General features: G+C 43.8%; 1 protein-coding gene across 1 annotated transcript; it reads right to left on the reverse strand.

Moving 5' to 3' along the window:
- Positions 1-1698: 1698 nt before the first annotated feature.
- LOC308333317 (complement C1q tumor necrosis factor-related protein 1-like) lies at positions 1699-13369 on the reverse strand. Its single transcript, XM_080789639.1, has 4 exons — positions 13069-13369; positions 5664-5803; positions 4987-5114; positions 1699-3924 (listed from the first exon to the last, which is right to left on the reverse strand). The coding sequence occupies exons 1-4, from the start codon at positions 13123-13125 to the stop codon at positions 3374-3376; spliced, it is 876 nt and encodes a 291-aa protein (XP_080645765.1). The 5' UTR covers positions 13126-13369; the 3' UTR covers positions 1699-3373.
- Positions 13370-13762: the final 393 nt, after the last annotated feature.

Here is a 13762-nt window from a genome sequence, read left to right on the forward strand (position 1 = left end):
GGTGTTGGTGATAGACAGCGATATCAGTCAGAGTGATGCGGTCAATACAGGACCAGAGACTTGCTGATGCTGTTCCCAGCCATTTTAGCCTCCCTCCGTCCGTCCTGGGTGCATTTCTGCTGTGCTGGGGAGTTTCCAGGGGCCTGCTTCCGCTGATTAGCCCCAACGCACTAATCTATTCTCATGGCTTATTTATATACCCCTACCATCCAGGCTGGCGCTTTTCCCCATGGGGAAAAGCCTTCTAAATCACATTACAGTATCTTCATCAAGGGATGAGAGAGAGAGAGAGAGAGAGAGAGAGAGAGAGTAAAGGAGAAAGAGAATCACTTATATCAGTGTCATATATTTCTGTATGTGTGCGTTAGAAGGGACTATGTTATAGTGTACAGGCCTATTTGCAGCTCATTCCAGCTAGTGGTTGAATGGCTGAGTGCCAGGGTTCAGGTTTCTGTTGTGCTGACAGGTCTGGAGTTTTGCTCACAACCATCTCATATTGCCTCATCCTGGCTCAGGGCAACCCAGAGAGGATTGGTGAAGTCAGTTGAAGAATGACCACAAGGTTTCTGAGTAGGTTCTATGAAATCTTGCTAGCTCAGCAGCACTGTAGAAATAAAGCCGCCTCCCTTAGCAAAGGAGGTCCTCTCGTTTAACAACAGCCCTTTACTGCAGACTTGTGAGGGAGACATGTTCTTGCAGGTGGTCTAAACAATGTGGAGGTGTCTTTGAAAGTCACCGTACACTAGCACATTTGTATAAGTTTGTTAATTTAGCATCACTTAAAAGCAATCGAATGCAACTTTATGTAAGAACAAAGATTAGAGTAGTGTTTTGGTTTTACATGTTCTATCTATACAGTATGTATACATATGTACAGTATGTAAGGTTCCACTTACTGTATGTTAACAGTGCTACTGCATAATACTGTATAATAAGCTGTTAATATGCAATAGTCCCTACTGGGCAACAGAGGGCAATAGACATGTGCTACAGCTACAGCACCAAAATGAAGGACTGAATATTATGAACCATATATATTTTTGTTATATTTTACTTTCTTAGTGCTTAAATATTCCTCCTATGTTGTTGTACATGCTTGATATGCCAAAAAGAGCTAATTGCATTGCATGTGATGAGACTCAACATGATGCATACTCTGTAGAAATTCTAGAATAACTATTAATGCATGATTTTATTGATGTTTATTGTGTTCGTGTGCGTGTGTGTGTGTTTGTGTCTACAAGAATAAGAGGCATAATAATTATTCTCTGTCTGTGTCTTCAGACTCAAAGTGGCTGTGCGTTTGAAGAAGGCTGAACCAGGATCTGTGTCTTCAGACTCAGAGTGGCTGTGCGTTTGAAGAAGGCTGAACCAGGATCTGTGTCTTCAGACTCAGAGTGGCTGTGCGTTTGAAGAAGGCTGAACCAGGATCTGGGTCTTTCTCTCTCTCCAGCACATTCCACCAAGTGAACATTTGGCAAGTACACACACCATCAAACACATCCAGGAGAAACAGTGTCACACCCACCACTCCCACACACGGGCGCGCGCACACACGCACGAACGTGTGCACACACACACACACACACACACACACACACACACACACACACACACACACACACACACACACACACACACACACACACACAATGCACTGGATGCATCCAGACTTTCATGATTTTAATTGGGGAGATTTGTATCCATGCTGAACAATATTATCAAACAAGCTGCGTACAGAGTCAGCCAGCAGAGAAGTACCTGTTAGCATAACATCTGCAGGCAGTCGAAGCCTTTTCCTGTCAAGGCATCTCTGGACTGAAACTGAACCTTTTCCTGAGGCTTAATTCCAAACGTATCACACTGAAGATCTGATTGAGCCCATTTTTCATATCATATCCCTCATTAGATGGCATGTGCACTCCCAATACTGTGTGTATATCCATCTCAATATAGCAGGCGAGACAATATTTATATCACTTTAAACAAATACAATTCAAATGATTTGTGGCCTATAAAATGCAGGATAGATGGGGTTGGAATGGAGCTTTGGAACAATCCCAGGCTTTTAGCATCCCTAGGGAGTGTCTAATCTCATTGGCTGTCTTTAGATTCAGCCCAAAATAATGCTGTTGTCAAAAACCCAACTGGACGGCTGGTTTGAAAGGAAATGTATGTACTGGTATGCAAACCGATTTACTGCATTCTTTACTCATATCCAGGATTTTCCTAGACTCCTTTCAGTATTATCTTTGACTCTTGAGTATTGTGTGACTGTGTGTTTTGTCATAATGATAAATGCCATAGCATACATATAAATATATATAAAGATACTAGCGAATTTGTACAACTTTGTGGAGGTGAAATAAATGTAAACAGGGTAAGCATTAGGTTGAGACACAAAATCCTTTCTAAAACACAAAATGTTTTTTAGAGATCTCTACTCATAATCTAAATAGCACCAGTATGTCTTTAATTCAGTATGCACTTTAATATGAAAAGCATTGTCGTTTATACATGTTTGCATGGTTGCAGGATATATCCATCCCATTGTCTGTTATAAGGAAAGAACTAAATCCCTGATGTGATTTGCCTGTGTTTTTTTCCTTGATCCCATTATAATAGATATCTTAATTCTGGTTAAATTGCAAACGTAAAAAGATAAAGCATCAAACGCAAAGACCTACCTATGTGTAGCTCTTACAGAAATGGTCAGAGTTCAGAATGATTTACTTATACCATATGGTTTGTATAGATTGAGCGCTGAGTGGATTGGAAGTGGAAACTGAATACAAATTGAGAATCCAGGGCTCGATTAGGCACATTGAATTGTTATTGACCAAACAAGACATCATTACTATATTGAAAATGAAATTATGACTACTATTTATTGCCTAACTGTGTCCCTTATTATCTGACATAATGGGTCTAATTTAACATCATAACTTAATCTTGAGATACATTTGAAACGCTGTTGTATTGTCTGAAACAGATGTTTGCTAAAACCCAGTGGGGCATAATTAACCACTAATTAGCCCTATTTCAAAACTGTTTGGGAGATTGTATCTGCTATCTATCATTTTATATTTTGTACTTTCTTTGTGTGAAGGATTTCATGGCCAGGTTGAAAGCTCATTAATAATAGTGTACATTGTTTCACCAGAGATTTCAAGCCCTTTGTGTCCAGTATTTGCTGTTTCAATAGCAACATCCTCTCCAAAGTAACATTCATGCCACTGACTTTTCATACCGGCCAGTTAGCACACTACACGCGTGACGCATCTCATTGCCACTATCCTTTCCACGCAGAGGAGGTGTTCCTTATTTGTTGCTGTCCTCTCTCGCACGTGCCCCGTACGCACTGCAGCCTATACTATATCTCACTTTTGGGCTTGAGGAGGTGACCGTTAAAGGTCACGTAGGTGTCAAAGTCGTCGCTGAAGATGGCGTTCTCCCGCTCGCCCTTAAAGAGTCTGACCCACACCTGGTCCTCTCTCTCCAGCTGCAGCATGAGGCTCTGGCTCTGCATGATGGACCTGTCGCTTGGCTGCGCGTACAGGATCACCACCTCGCGTTCGTTGTGCATCACGTGCATGTATGTCTCCTTCTGGTTCCACGTATGCACGTTCAGGCTGAAGTAGTAGATGCCGGGCACGTAGCAGTAGAACTTGCCGGTGAACATGTTGAAGTGACCGTACAGGTTGACGAGCTCCGTGTCGAACACCAGTGTCTGGTAGTAGTCGTTGGAGTGCACGGCCTTCTTGCGGCCCACGGAGAAGGCGGCGTAGTAGGACTTGCAGGGCTCCCCCGGGGTTCCGATGCTGCCTTTAGAGCCCTTACCGCCTGCGTGGCCCCGTGAACCCATCTGGCCCGCTTTGCCCAGCTTGCCGTAAGGTCCTCGCTCACCACTGTCTCCCTTCTCACCTGGAAGAGGCACGGCCGAAATGATGTCAGCCAATGTTAACCGCCCAAGGCCATATGTTGTCATACTAAATATAGGGCAAAATATCTGACTACAAGCTCACGTGTCGCATCGCTGTGCGTTGTGAGCTTGTAGATCTGCCATTTTCAGAATTCTGTACATGTGTGGTGTCGTGTGGTACACTGCTCAGGTTGACTCAATTCAGACATTCAGACAGATCTCTGCCAAGACTGTGTAAGGATGCATAAACATTAGACAGAACTCTGTCAAGACTGTGTGTAAGGATGCATAAACATGAAGCGTGAAATGAATATCAGACCACAAGTTGTGGAGAACTAATGTGATTATGAACTCTTTTTGAAAGATCACAAGGTCGCAGTTTGTTTTAACCAAAATATATACCTAAATACCTTATACCTAAATTAGATTGGTTTCGATTAAAAATGTAGTCACAAGTGAACCTAGGGAGCATTTTAAGCTGCAATTAACTTGGATACGATCTGCATCTGAGTTGCAACAGGCTCCACTGACAGCCCAATTGTGAAACAGAAAAGTCCTATCTGGTTATATCAAATCAAAATAAACCAGTTTTGCACCTGTACAGATATCTTGGTTTATCCTCTTTGTCTTTGTCAAATCTTTGTTTTATGAAAAATCAGTAGTACACAGAGTAGATACACAGAACCAAATACAATATCATTGCAATACATGGTTTCATCTTGGCTTGGTAAACCACAACATTTTGGGTTGGGTCTCACACAGCTATGTGGGATATGTGTGTTAGTGTGTACCCTGACCCCTGAGGAGGTCTAAGCCACACACCCCAAATTGTCCCCTCATATACTACAACCAACCCCCCAAGCTTCTCCAGCTGTGATTGGTTCCTCTGCTATTAAAATGTCCTCCATCTATCTTCTTTCCCCAAGGGGCTGGGACAGTCCCCAACCTTACCTCAAATGACTTTGTGTAGTGTGTGTGTGTGTGTGTGTGTGTGTGTGTGTGTGTGTGTGTGTGTGAGAGTGTGAGTGCGTGCGCCGTGCGGTGCATATTGTTTTTGTCCATACCTTTGAGTATGGTGATGTTGATGAGTGGTACCACCTGTGGGTGTTGCTGGGGGTAGTATGGGTTGGCATACTGAGGGGACGGCGGCTCCTCTCCTGGGTCACAGCATCGACGACACTCTCTCACTTCCCTATGGTTGCACGCACACACACACACACACGCACACACACACACACACACACACACAAACTCACAACAGTGCATATCGTTTCTGTATAGGCATGTGACTATCCATCATGGTATTCTAAACCTGTAGTTTGTCGTGCCCCAATAGGCTCTACGTGCATACGCCGTTTGGAAATAACTCTTCCTACTTCCGGGCCTCTTCCGACTTCCGATCGGTGTTTCCGATGATGCTATTAGTATTTAAGGCTCTGTTCCATTTAGTGTACAGTGGTTCTCAAACTATTTTAATTTTAATGACCCCCATAACTCTGAGGGTGTAGAAATGGTACCAAATGGACCCTTAAGTTACAGGTCCATTTGGTTCCATTTGTACACTCTCAGAGTTACACACCCGTACCGGGGCACCCGGGGCCATTTGGAACCCACTCAAGGACACTTTGAGACCCACTGGTGGGTCAACATGCACAATAGCAGCACCATGACTCTGTTTAACCAGATTTTAACGGATACTTAAATTCGTATCGTCGGTAGAAACACTTATGTTATAGCTAACCTTGCATCTCTGTGGTAATCCTGGGGGTCAATCTGATCCCTGATCAGTTCTGGGTCCTTTCCATCATCGTAGGGGGTGCGGTAGACTTCAGCCGGACAGGCACAGAAGAGCACTAGAGCCCACACACTGAGCACAGTCATCTGTGAAACACATCCACAGCGCACACGTCATTGAAGTCATTGACATCACCGCAATGACGGAACTATGTGGAATCGTCTTTGTGGAGCCCAAGCCAGATCTTAAAATGAGTGTAGTATTTCAGCAATGCGAATTATGGTCACATAATTCACATTGCTGAAATACTTGAAAACAGTATTTTTCATCTCAGTTAATATCGTGAGTTGTTTCACTTCAGTCATGCCATAATTACATGCTATAACTGTAATTAGATCAGCATGCAGTGTTTTAACTTTTCCAAAAAAAGACCTCTCCGTGATGATTGCAGAACACGGCACTCTAAACAGGATATGTGGTGATGATTTCCTGCTATAATGAGTTTGTGGAATATAAGCTTATAAGCTGTTGGTTTCATTTCGGAGCTCTTGTATGACATGTTTACTTGAGAAAGAACTGCAAAAGAATGCCTTTTGACACAAGATTCTAATTAGTATAAAAGTGTTTTAAAAGGAACCATCTCTATAGCGGCTCCACAAAACATTTCTGTCAAGGACTATGAATATGGGAATTGTTAGTCTAACTGTGTCTGAGTTAAAGGTCTCTAAATATCACCAAATGCAAAGGCACAACTGTATACTACTTATATACTTACTGTATATTGGAAACTGACTGTAAATGTTAATTTGTGGCAAAAAACTAAACGAAACAAATCTCTATGGTATGTCATGCATGGCAATTCTATTATTGAAAATCTTCTAACAAAAGCCCAATTTATGATGCCAAAATCCCAAAAGGCATAGAACACTAAATTCATTTACAAAATAGCAAATGAAACACTATGTACACATAAATCCTCAAACCCAACAAAAAGTAATGACTTCCTTTGTAATTTGACAGGCAGGAACTAACTCTAAGCTAACTCTTGTCTATCAAAGGAGCTGACTATAATCAAAAGTGGGGGCCCCTGTTTTTCTACCACATGTCCCCAATCTGACCAGAGGAGGTCGTTAAGACACTGCTGATTGTTGTTCTAGTTCAATTAGACTATTAAGCCTTAATCGCTCACTTGATTTGCTTTCAGTCAACCTTTTCTCTCACTCTCTCTCTCTCTCTCTCTCTCTCTCTCTCTCTCTCTCTCTCTCTCTCTCTCTCTCTCTCTCTCTCTCTCTCTCTCTCTCTCTCTCTCTGGTGCAGTATCTATCTATCTTTCTTCCTTTCCCCATGATGCAGTCAGTGATTGCCCTGCCGGGAAAGATTTTCCAAAACAGAGCCACAGACACCATTGAGTGACTGCTTGAAGAGCACAGCTCCGTCTTTAGGAGGGTAATGGGTTTCCTTTTTGAAGTCTGAATTGCAGTGCTGCACTGCTGGTGGAAAAAAAACACCAATCATTCAACTCCCATTAAAGAAAGAAAGGCCTTTTTTTCCTTCTTTTTTGTGTGGACGAGTTGTAATAAATTAAACCTGTTATTACGCAAAAGAGAGTTGGAGGCTGTTTGTACTGGCAGATGGTCTTCAGCCACTGTCTAATATGGGAAAAGCCTAGAAATAAGAATAGCAAAAGTTAATAAACAGCTGAAGAGCGAGGGGGGCCATGTGATGTTAGGGCATGGATAACAACTTGAACAAAGAAGATGAGATGAATAAGATAAAGAGATGTGTAAGCATCAAACGTAATGTGTGCTCTATGACACTTTGGTGTGTGTGTGTGTGTGTGTGTGTGTGTGTGTGTGTGTGTGTGTGTGTGTGTGTGTGCGTTCATGTGTGGGGGTGGCGTGTACAATGTACAATGTTGTACAATGTACATGTAGAATGGTATAAACCACTTTCAACCAGGCATTTGTATTTTGGGCATTTCATTAAATAATTGTAATAACTTCCATTATATTTCCTTCAAAAATGCAAAAATAGGGTAACCAGTATAATCACAACGTTGTGTTGTGACCTTGTAGATTGTCTATTTTTTGCTACAAAATAGGGCTTAAGTGGTTAAGTCAGGGACAGGTTCAGAGGTCAGGAGAGTGAACACATCAGATTAAGCAGGGATTAAAGATTTCACCCTGCCCCTAGGAGCCTTTGAACTTCACCAGCTAGGCTGACATGGAGTCTGAGATGAAACGTCCACATTTGTAAACTTTTACACACACGCATCCTCTCTAATCTGTAGATAAGATAACGGAAGACAAGTCAATGAACACTTAAAGCTTTTGAAGACGGCATGTCTGCCTAATGTTCAAAGATGTACAAGCTTTGTTCCACTCAGTGGCGCAATATTTAAAACTCCATTCTTAACCCTCGTGACCAAAGCGTGACCTGGAGCCAGCTGCTTGTCATGAGGTGTTATTGTCTGAGATTTTAATTACGCATATGTATATACACAATAGCATTATGTTATACTTTAGCTATTGAAAAATAGCAGATCTACAAGCTCATATAGCGTGGCACCGAGTGCCGTGCTACAAGCTTGTAGAACTGCTATTTTTTTTTAAACGTGAAAATGTGTGCAATTCTTTGAATATATATTCTTTCAGAATAATATATTCTTTAAACTAAAATCTTTGCTTCTGGGGGGGTCCCTGGAGCAACCAGGAGAGATTTCCAATTCCATATATTTTTGGGTGTCCTTCACATGAAAGTGTTTGAGAACGACTAACATAGAAACATGGGTTTTTCAGAAAACTGTCAGGCTTTAGAAGGCATTTGCAGAATCGTCCTCAAGTCTAAATGGGTTCAAAATAGGCATGTGGATGTTTACTTACACTGTAATGACTTGCCTATCCCCCCCCCCCCCTTTCCCCTTTGAATTCTTCCTATTTGTTTAGGCTATGGTATGTTTGCGGTCTCACGTCCGATCTCACGCTATTGACCCTTCCTAAACTTCCTGTGGATCTCAACTTCTCAAGTCCAAAGGGTTGTTTACACTATAGCTAATTACGTGTGAAAACATAAGAAGTCACGAGGAGCATATACACATGTGCACTCACACACATGTATAATCAAAACAATTGAATTATTGTCTCCAGATTGAGTGCAGCACGGTGAGCTCGGTTTGTTTGAACTGCACTAGTACGTCATTCCTGACCAGAACAGTTTAGTTTGGGAACACCATCTCCAATTTCAGTAACTTCTCCTTGGCTTGTAGTAAACATTGTACGTATGTGTGTGACTGTGTGTGTGTGTGTGTGTGTGTGTGTGCGTGTGTGTGTGTGTGTGTGTGTGTGTGTGTGTGTGTGTGTGTGTGTGTGTGTGTGTGTGTGTGTGTGTGTGTGTGTGTGTGTGTGTGTGTGTGTGTGTGTGTGCGTTATTCTCCAGGGTATCTGGTATATCCGCATCCAGTGGTTGTTCCGGCTTTAAAAGATCTAAGACGCTCATATCAGACACTGGGGTCAAAGTCAAGGTTCTAAGACAACAAACTTAAGCCTGAGAGTCGGTCTTACAAAAGGATGAGTCCCAACAGACCTAAATCTTTGTTGATCATACTGACAGCAGCTGGAACAGTACGCTCTCTGTGTGCACATTTAGTATTTGGAGCTTCATGTGAAGCCGACCTATCCGATTTAAGGTTACTAGGTTACGTCTGGACAATGAGTAGGTAAATCTCTGTTGATCACACTGGACGGCAGCTGGAGCAGTGCTGTGTGCACATTTAGATGGAGCATATTGTCAAGCCAACCGATCAGATTAGGGTTGCTTGGTTACGTATCTGGACAATGTGTACAGTGGCTAGGCCGATATGAACGTCCCTGAATGCATTTGGCATTGTGTGTCTACACTATTCATCTTGAGTGTTCTATACCAGACGAGAGGTTGACCGCAGAGATGCATCCGCAGAGACCTTGAGTCCAGCTGCCTGTTTGTCTGTGAGATACAACTCCTGCCAACACAGAAACCAGAGCTGGCCTGGATTCCTGCCAAATCTCACTGCTAACCCACATTTCTTAGGAACACGGAGGAAAGTTGTTTTGACTTTGTCACTCCTTTTTGCACACACAGATGAATGTGAACTACAGCAGGTCCCAAAAACAATGTTCCAGTGGTTCTCCGCCCTCATTGCACTGGGAGCCATCTAACGTAATTCACATCTATCCTTAGCACCCTCAATAATTTAGAAAACCATGGGTGAGCATTTGGTCTAAGCTACAATAATAGAAAACAAACAACAACAACATTGCAGTATGATGCACAAATCAATTCAAATGATTGAGCACACATTTTTCAGTCATTCCATAGGTCTTCGCTTAGCGGTCCAGGCACCTTGGCTGGTAATCCAGCATGACAGAGTGTTGCGGGTTCGAGTCCCGATCCCGACGAACTTTGCTGTATGTCTTCCCCCACCTCTCCTCCGTTTAAAATTAAAGTGTCTCTGGTCCAACCCACCAATTAAACCTCATAGTCATAGCATCACGCAACAATGGAGCCATGTTGCATTTAAAAGACCTATTCTCATGCAGCCTTATGAGTACATGCTGAGTCTTGCCCATGGCGTAATATGATTCAAGTGTGCGTGTGTGCATGCTTGCATGCAGGTGTGTGTGCATGCATAGAATATAGATGTGCAGTCATGTGTTTCGGCATGTCTACGCGTGCTTAAGTGTCTGCTTACTTGTCATGTCAACATATTTTTAATGCTTGTATGAGTCTGTTAAATATAGTGTAATGATTGTCTGAGCATACATGTGTGCGTCCTTGCGTGCACGCACGACCAGGAGAGATATTAAACGTAAGGCCCCTCTGTAAAGGAGAGATATTAAACGTAAGGCCCCTCTGTAAAGACCAGGAGAGATATTAAACGTAAGGCCCCTCTGTAAAGCAATGCCAGGTGTGATGGTTTAGATTTGGGGTTCTCTAAGCCCCCATTTGTTTGTGTTAGAGAGAGAGAGTGTGTGTGTGTGTGTGTGTGTGTGTGTGTGTGTGTGTGTGTGTGTGTGTGTGTGTGTGTGTGTGTGTGTGTGTGTGTGTGTGTGTGTGTGTGTGTGTGTGTGTGTGTGTGTGTGTGTGTGTGTGTGTGTGTGTGTGTGTGTGTGTGTGTGTGTGTGTGTGTGTGTGTGTGTGTGTGTGTGTGTGTGTGTGTGTGTGTGTGTGTGTGCGCTATGTGAAGTCGTGTTCTCACGTGCGTGTGCACTCGCCTCACCATTCTGGCCAGACATGCCAGTTCATGCCCCAGTTACTCCTACTGGTTGACAGGCCGGTGGGTCACCGGGTTTGGTTCCGGCCGGCTACAGACATCTGTTGAAACTGCCCCAGTACCCTGGGCTGTGTACGCACAGTGTTCCCAGCGCCTTTGTTATAAGTAAAGACAGGGTTTGGTTTGGTGTAGCATCAAAACCAAGCGCAAGAATATCAACGAAGACAATCTAAGTCATGTTGGTGATTCTTCACAGAACAGACAGAACAGAGGTTTGGCTACGAGAGTTTCTCCTTGAGAAAGTGTCCCACCTTTTAATATAAATAATCTGATGGCAGGCGCGGTACAAAAGAGAAGGCTGAATGTAAATCGAACACTGCACTAGACAGGTCTATACCCAGCAAAGTGTTATATTGTTCACAATAGCGACAATAATGGCATATTGTTGCTGGACAAAAATAACCTATTTTCAACAGTGAATTAAAAAAGAATCTGTGAGCAACACAGCTTTACTCCTGTCCTGCCAGTGCCATGAAGCATGAACCATGGGCGTATGTTGACCTTAGTAGTGGTTGCTATGATGACATTCATCCAAAAAAATCCACCAGGCTGCCACGCGTCTGCGCTGTTGTGAAATGTAATCGCCTGGAGACATGGGGGCCATTAATCACACACAATATGCACTCATATGTCACATGCTTGCACCTGTTGCACGAGGCCTGCATGTTCATTAACAATAGATACATGTTCATTAATTTAACATGAACATCAGGGCTCAAACCCACAGCATAGTGTAAGGTCCAGGGAAGAGCATGAGGTACATGTTTGGCCTGATCTGGACATGGAACCATAACAGTTTTATTATGTCATTTTTGGCTGAGTTTTGATTTGTTCCACTTTTAATTTATTCCAGCCCTCATAATAACCTCACCCTCCCTGCCTTTCTCTGTCTTAACACACACACATACGCACGCATGCGCACGCACACGCACACACACACACACACACACACACACACACACACACACACACACGCACACACACACTCGCACACACGCTTCTGCTGGGCGTTGTGATGGCATGCCCAAGGAATTCCTATCTGATATTTATCTCATGTTCCACAGTGTGCTCTTCTTGCATTCTGTGACCTTTTATTAAGACAGACCATCAAATTACAAGCCTCGCTGTGTCATTATTATTCCTCCGTCTTGTGTCCCAAATACAATCACGGCCGGTATTCCTGTCACACAAGGCGGGAGTGGGTGAGGTAAGGTAAAGTATGCTGTCATGCCGCCAAGCACAAACAGTTATTATCGCCTAATCGTTGCGTCAAGAGAAAACAAAAGCTGTGTCAAAAGCACTTGTGGCTGGGATGCTTCGTGGCTCAGCCAGTTAGTGCAGACTGAAGACCATATGCTCCTTGTCATTGCGAGGACCTGGTTTCCAATCTGACCCTGTATTGTTCTGCACGTCTGTACTATCTCTCTCCTTGGTTTCCTGTCTCTCTGTCTATAGGGCAAGGACCTATCTGAAATAATGAGTTTCCCAGTATCATTTTAGGAATCTAGTTTGTTTTTCCAAGCTTCACTTGGCTACTCACATGCTACTTCTGTTGGTGTGTGTGTGTGTGTGTGTGTGTGTGTGTGTGTGTGTGTGTGTGTGTGTGTGTGTGTGTGTGTGTGTGTGTGTGTGTGTGTGTGTGTGTGTGTGTGTGTGTGTGTGTGTGTGTGTCAAAATCATGTCCCACTTCAACAGATCCGGTGCTCTGGACAGATCACGTGTTGATTGTTCATTCTCGTCATGTTGTCTGTGAAAGGGGTCACCCCGCACAGGGCATTCTGGGTCCCACATCTGGGAATGGTTTGTCCCAGAGGTGCAAATGCAGCATGTGTATGTGTTTCTGCATGCACAGAGACATTCGTGCATGCTTTCGTGCATGCACGCTTGCGTGTGGGACTTAGTGAATACCCTTAAGGCCAGTCACAAAAGATTATGCGTGCCGGTACACAGCACTCTCACAAAGGACCCTGCAAGACACATGACTGGATGCCCATTTCATTCAACAGCCATGCACTCAACACAAAAACACACCTGGCCTATAGCCTGTCATCTGTCTCATTCCCCAGAGCAGAAAACACTCTTCAAATAAGAGGACACACTTACTCTCGCTGGTCCAACAACTGTCCGCAGGTGATGAAAAAATATCCTTGCTGAGTCCATGTCTTTATTTTCGAGGCTGACTTCGTCTGGTTGGCTTTGTTTGTAGTCTCTGCGTTGTGTTGAGTTGATCTTTGTTCTTGTGTCCTCTCAGATCCTGCTGTCATCCTCTCCTCTCACTCTCTCCTCAAACTCAAAACACACCGCCGCCGCGTCTGCCGGGAGCCCCGCTCCTCCTACCTAGCGGGGGAGCAGAGGGTGGGGGTGGGTGGTAGGGGAGTGGGTGGTTGGATAGAGTGAGAGAGAGAGAGAGAGAGACCGTGAGAGAGAGAAGCATAGTTGAACAGTTGGAAGGAGGAGCAGACTCATGAAAGAAAAAATAACAAAAACGACAGGAGAGAAGGAACAGATGAGTGGACTGTGCGTGCGTGTGTGCGTGCGTGAGTGCGTGCGTGCATGCGTGCATGCATGCGTGTGGCCATGCTTACGTGCACGTGTGTGTGTGGGAGGGAGGGAGAGTAGAGACAGTAGCTTTGCCTCTGTCAACATTCAACAGCCCTGTTGAAAGTTTGAATGGAAGTGATTGCAATGTTACACTTCTCCTCATGTCCTGATCTTCATGTGCCCTTGGGTTGCCAAAGCGTGTGATGGAGTGCCTCAGAGTAATGATAATGGGTCTTGCTATTCAACAGACTGACGT

The sequence above is a fragment of the Protomyctophum bolini genome (genome assembly GCF_963924005.1).
Source record: "Protomyctophum bolini genome assembly, chromosome: 18".
In the NCBI taxonomy this organism is placed as follows: domain Eukaryota; kingdom Metazoa; phylum Chordata; class Actinopteri; order Myctophiformes; family Myctophidae; genus Protomyctophum; species Protomyctophum bolini.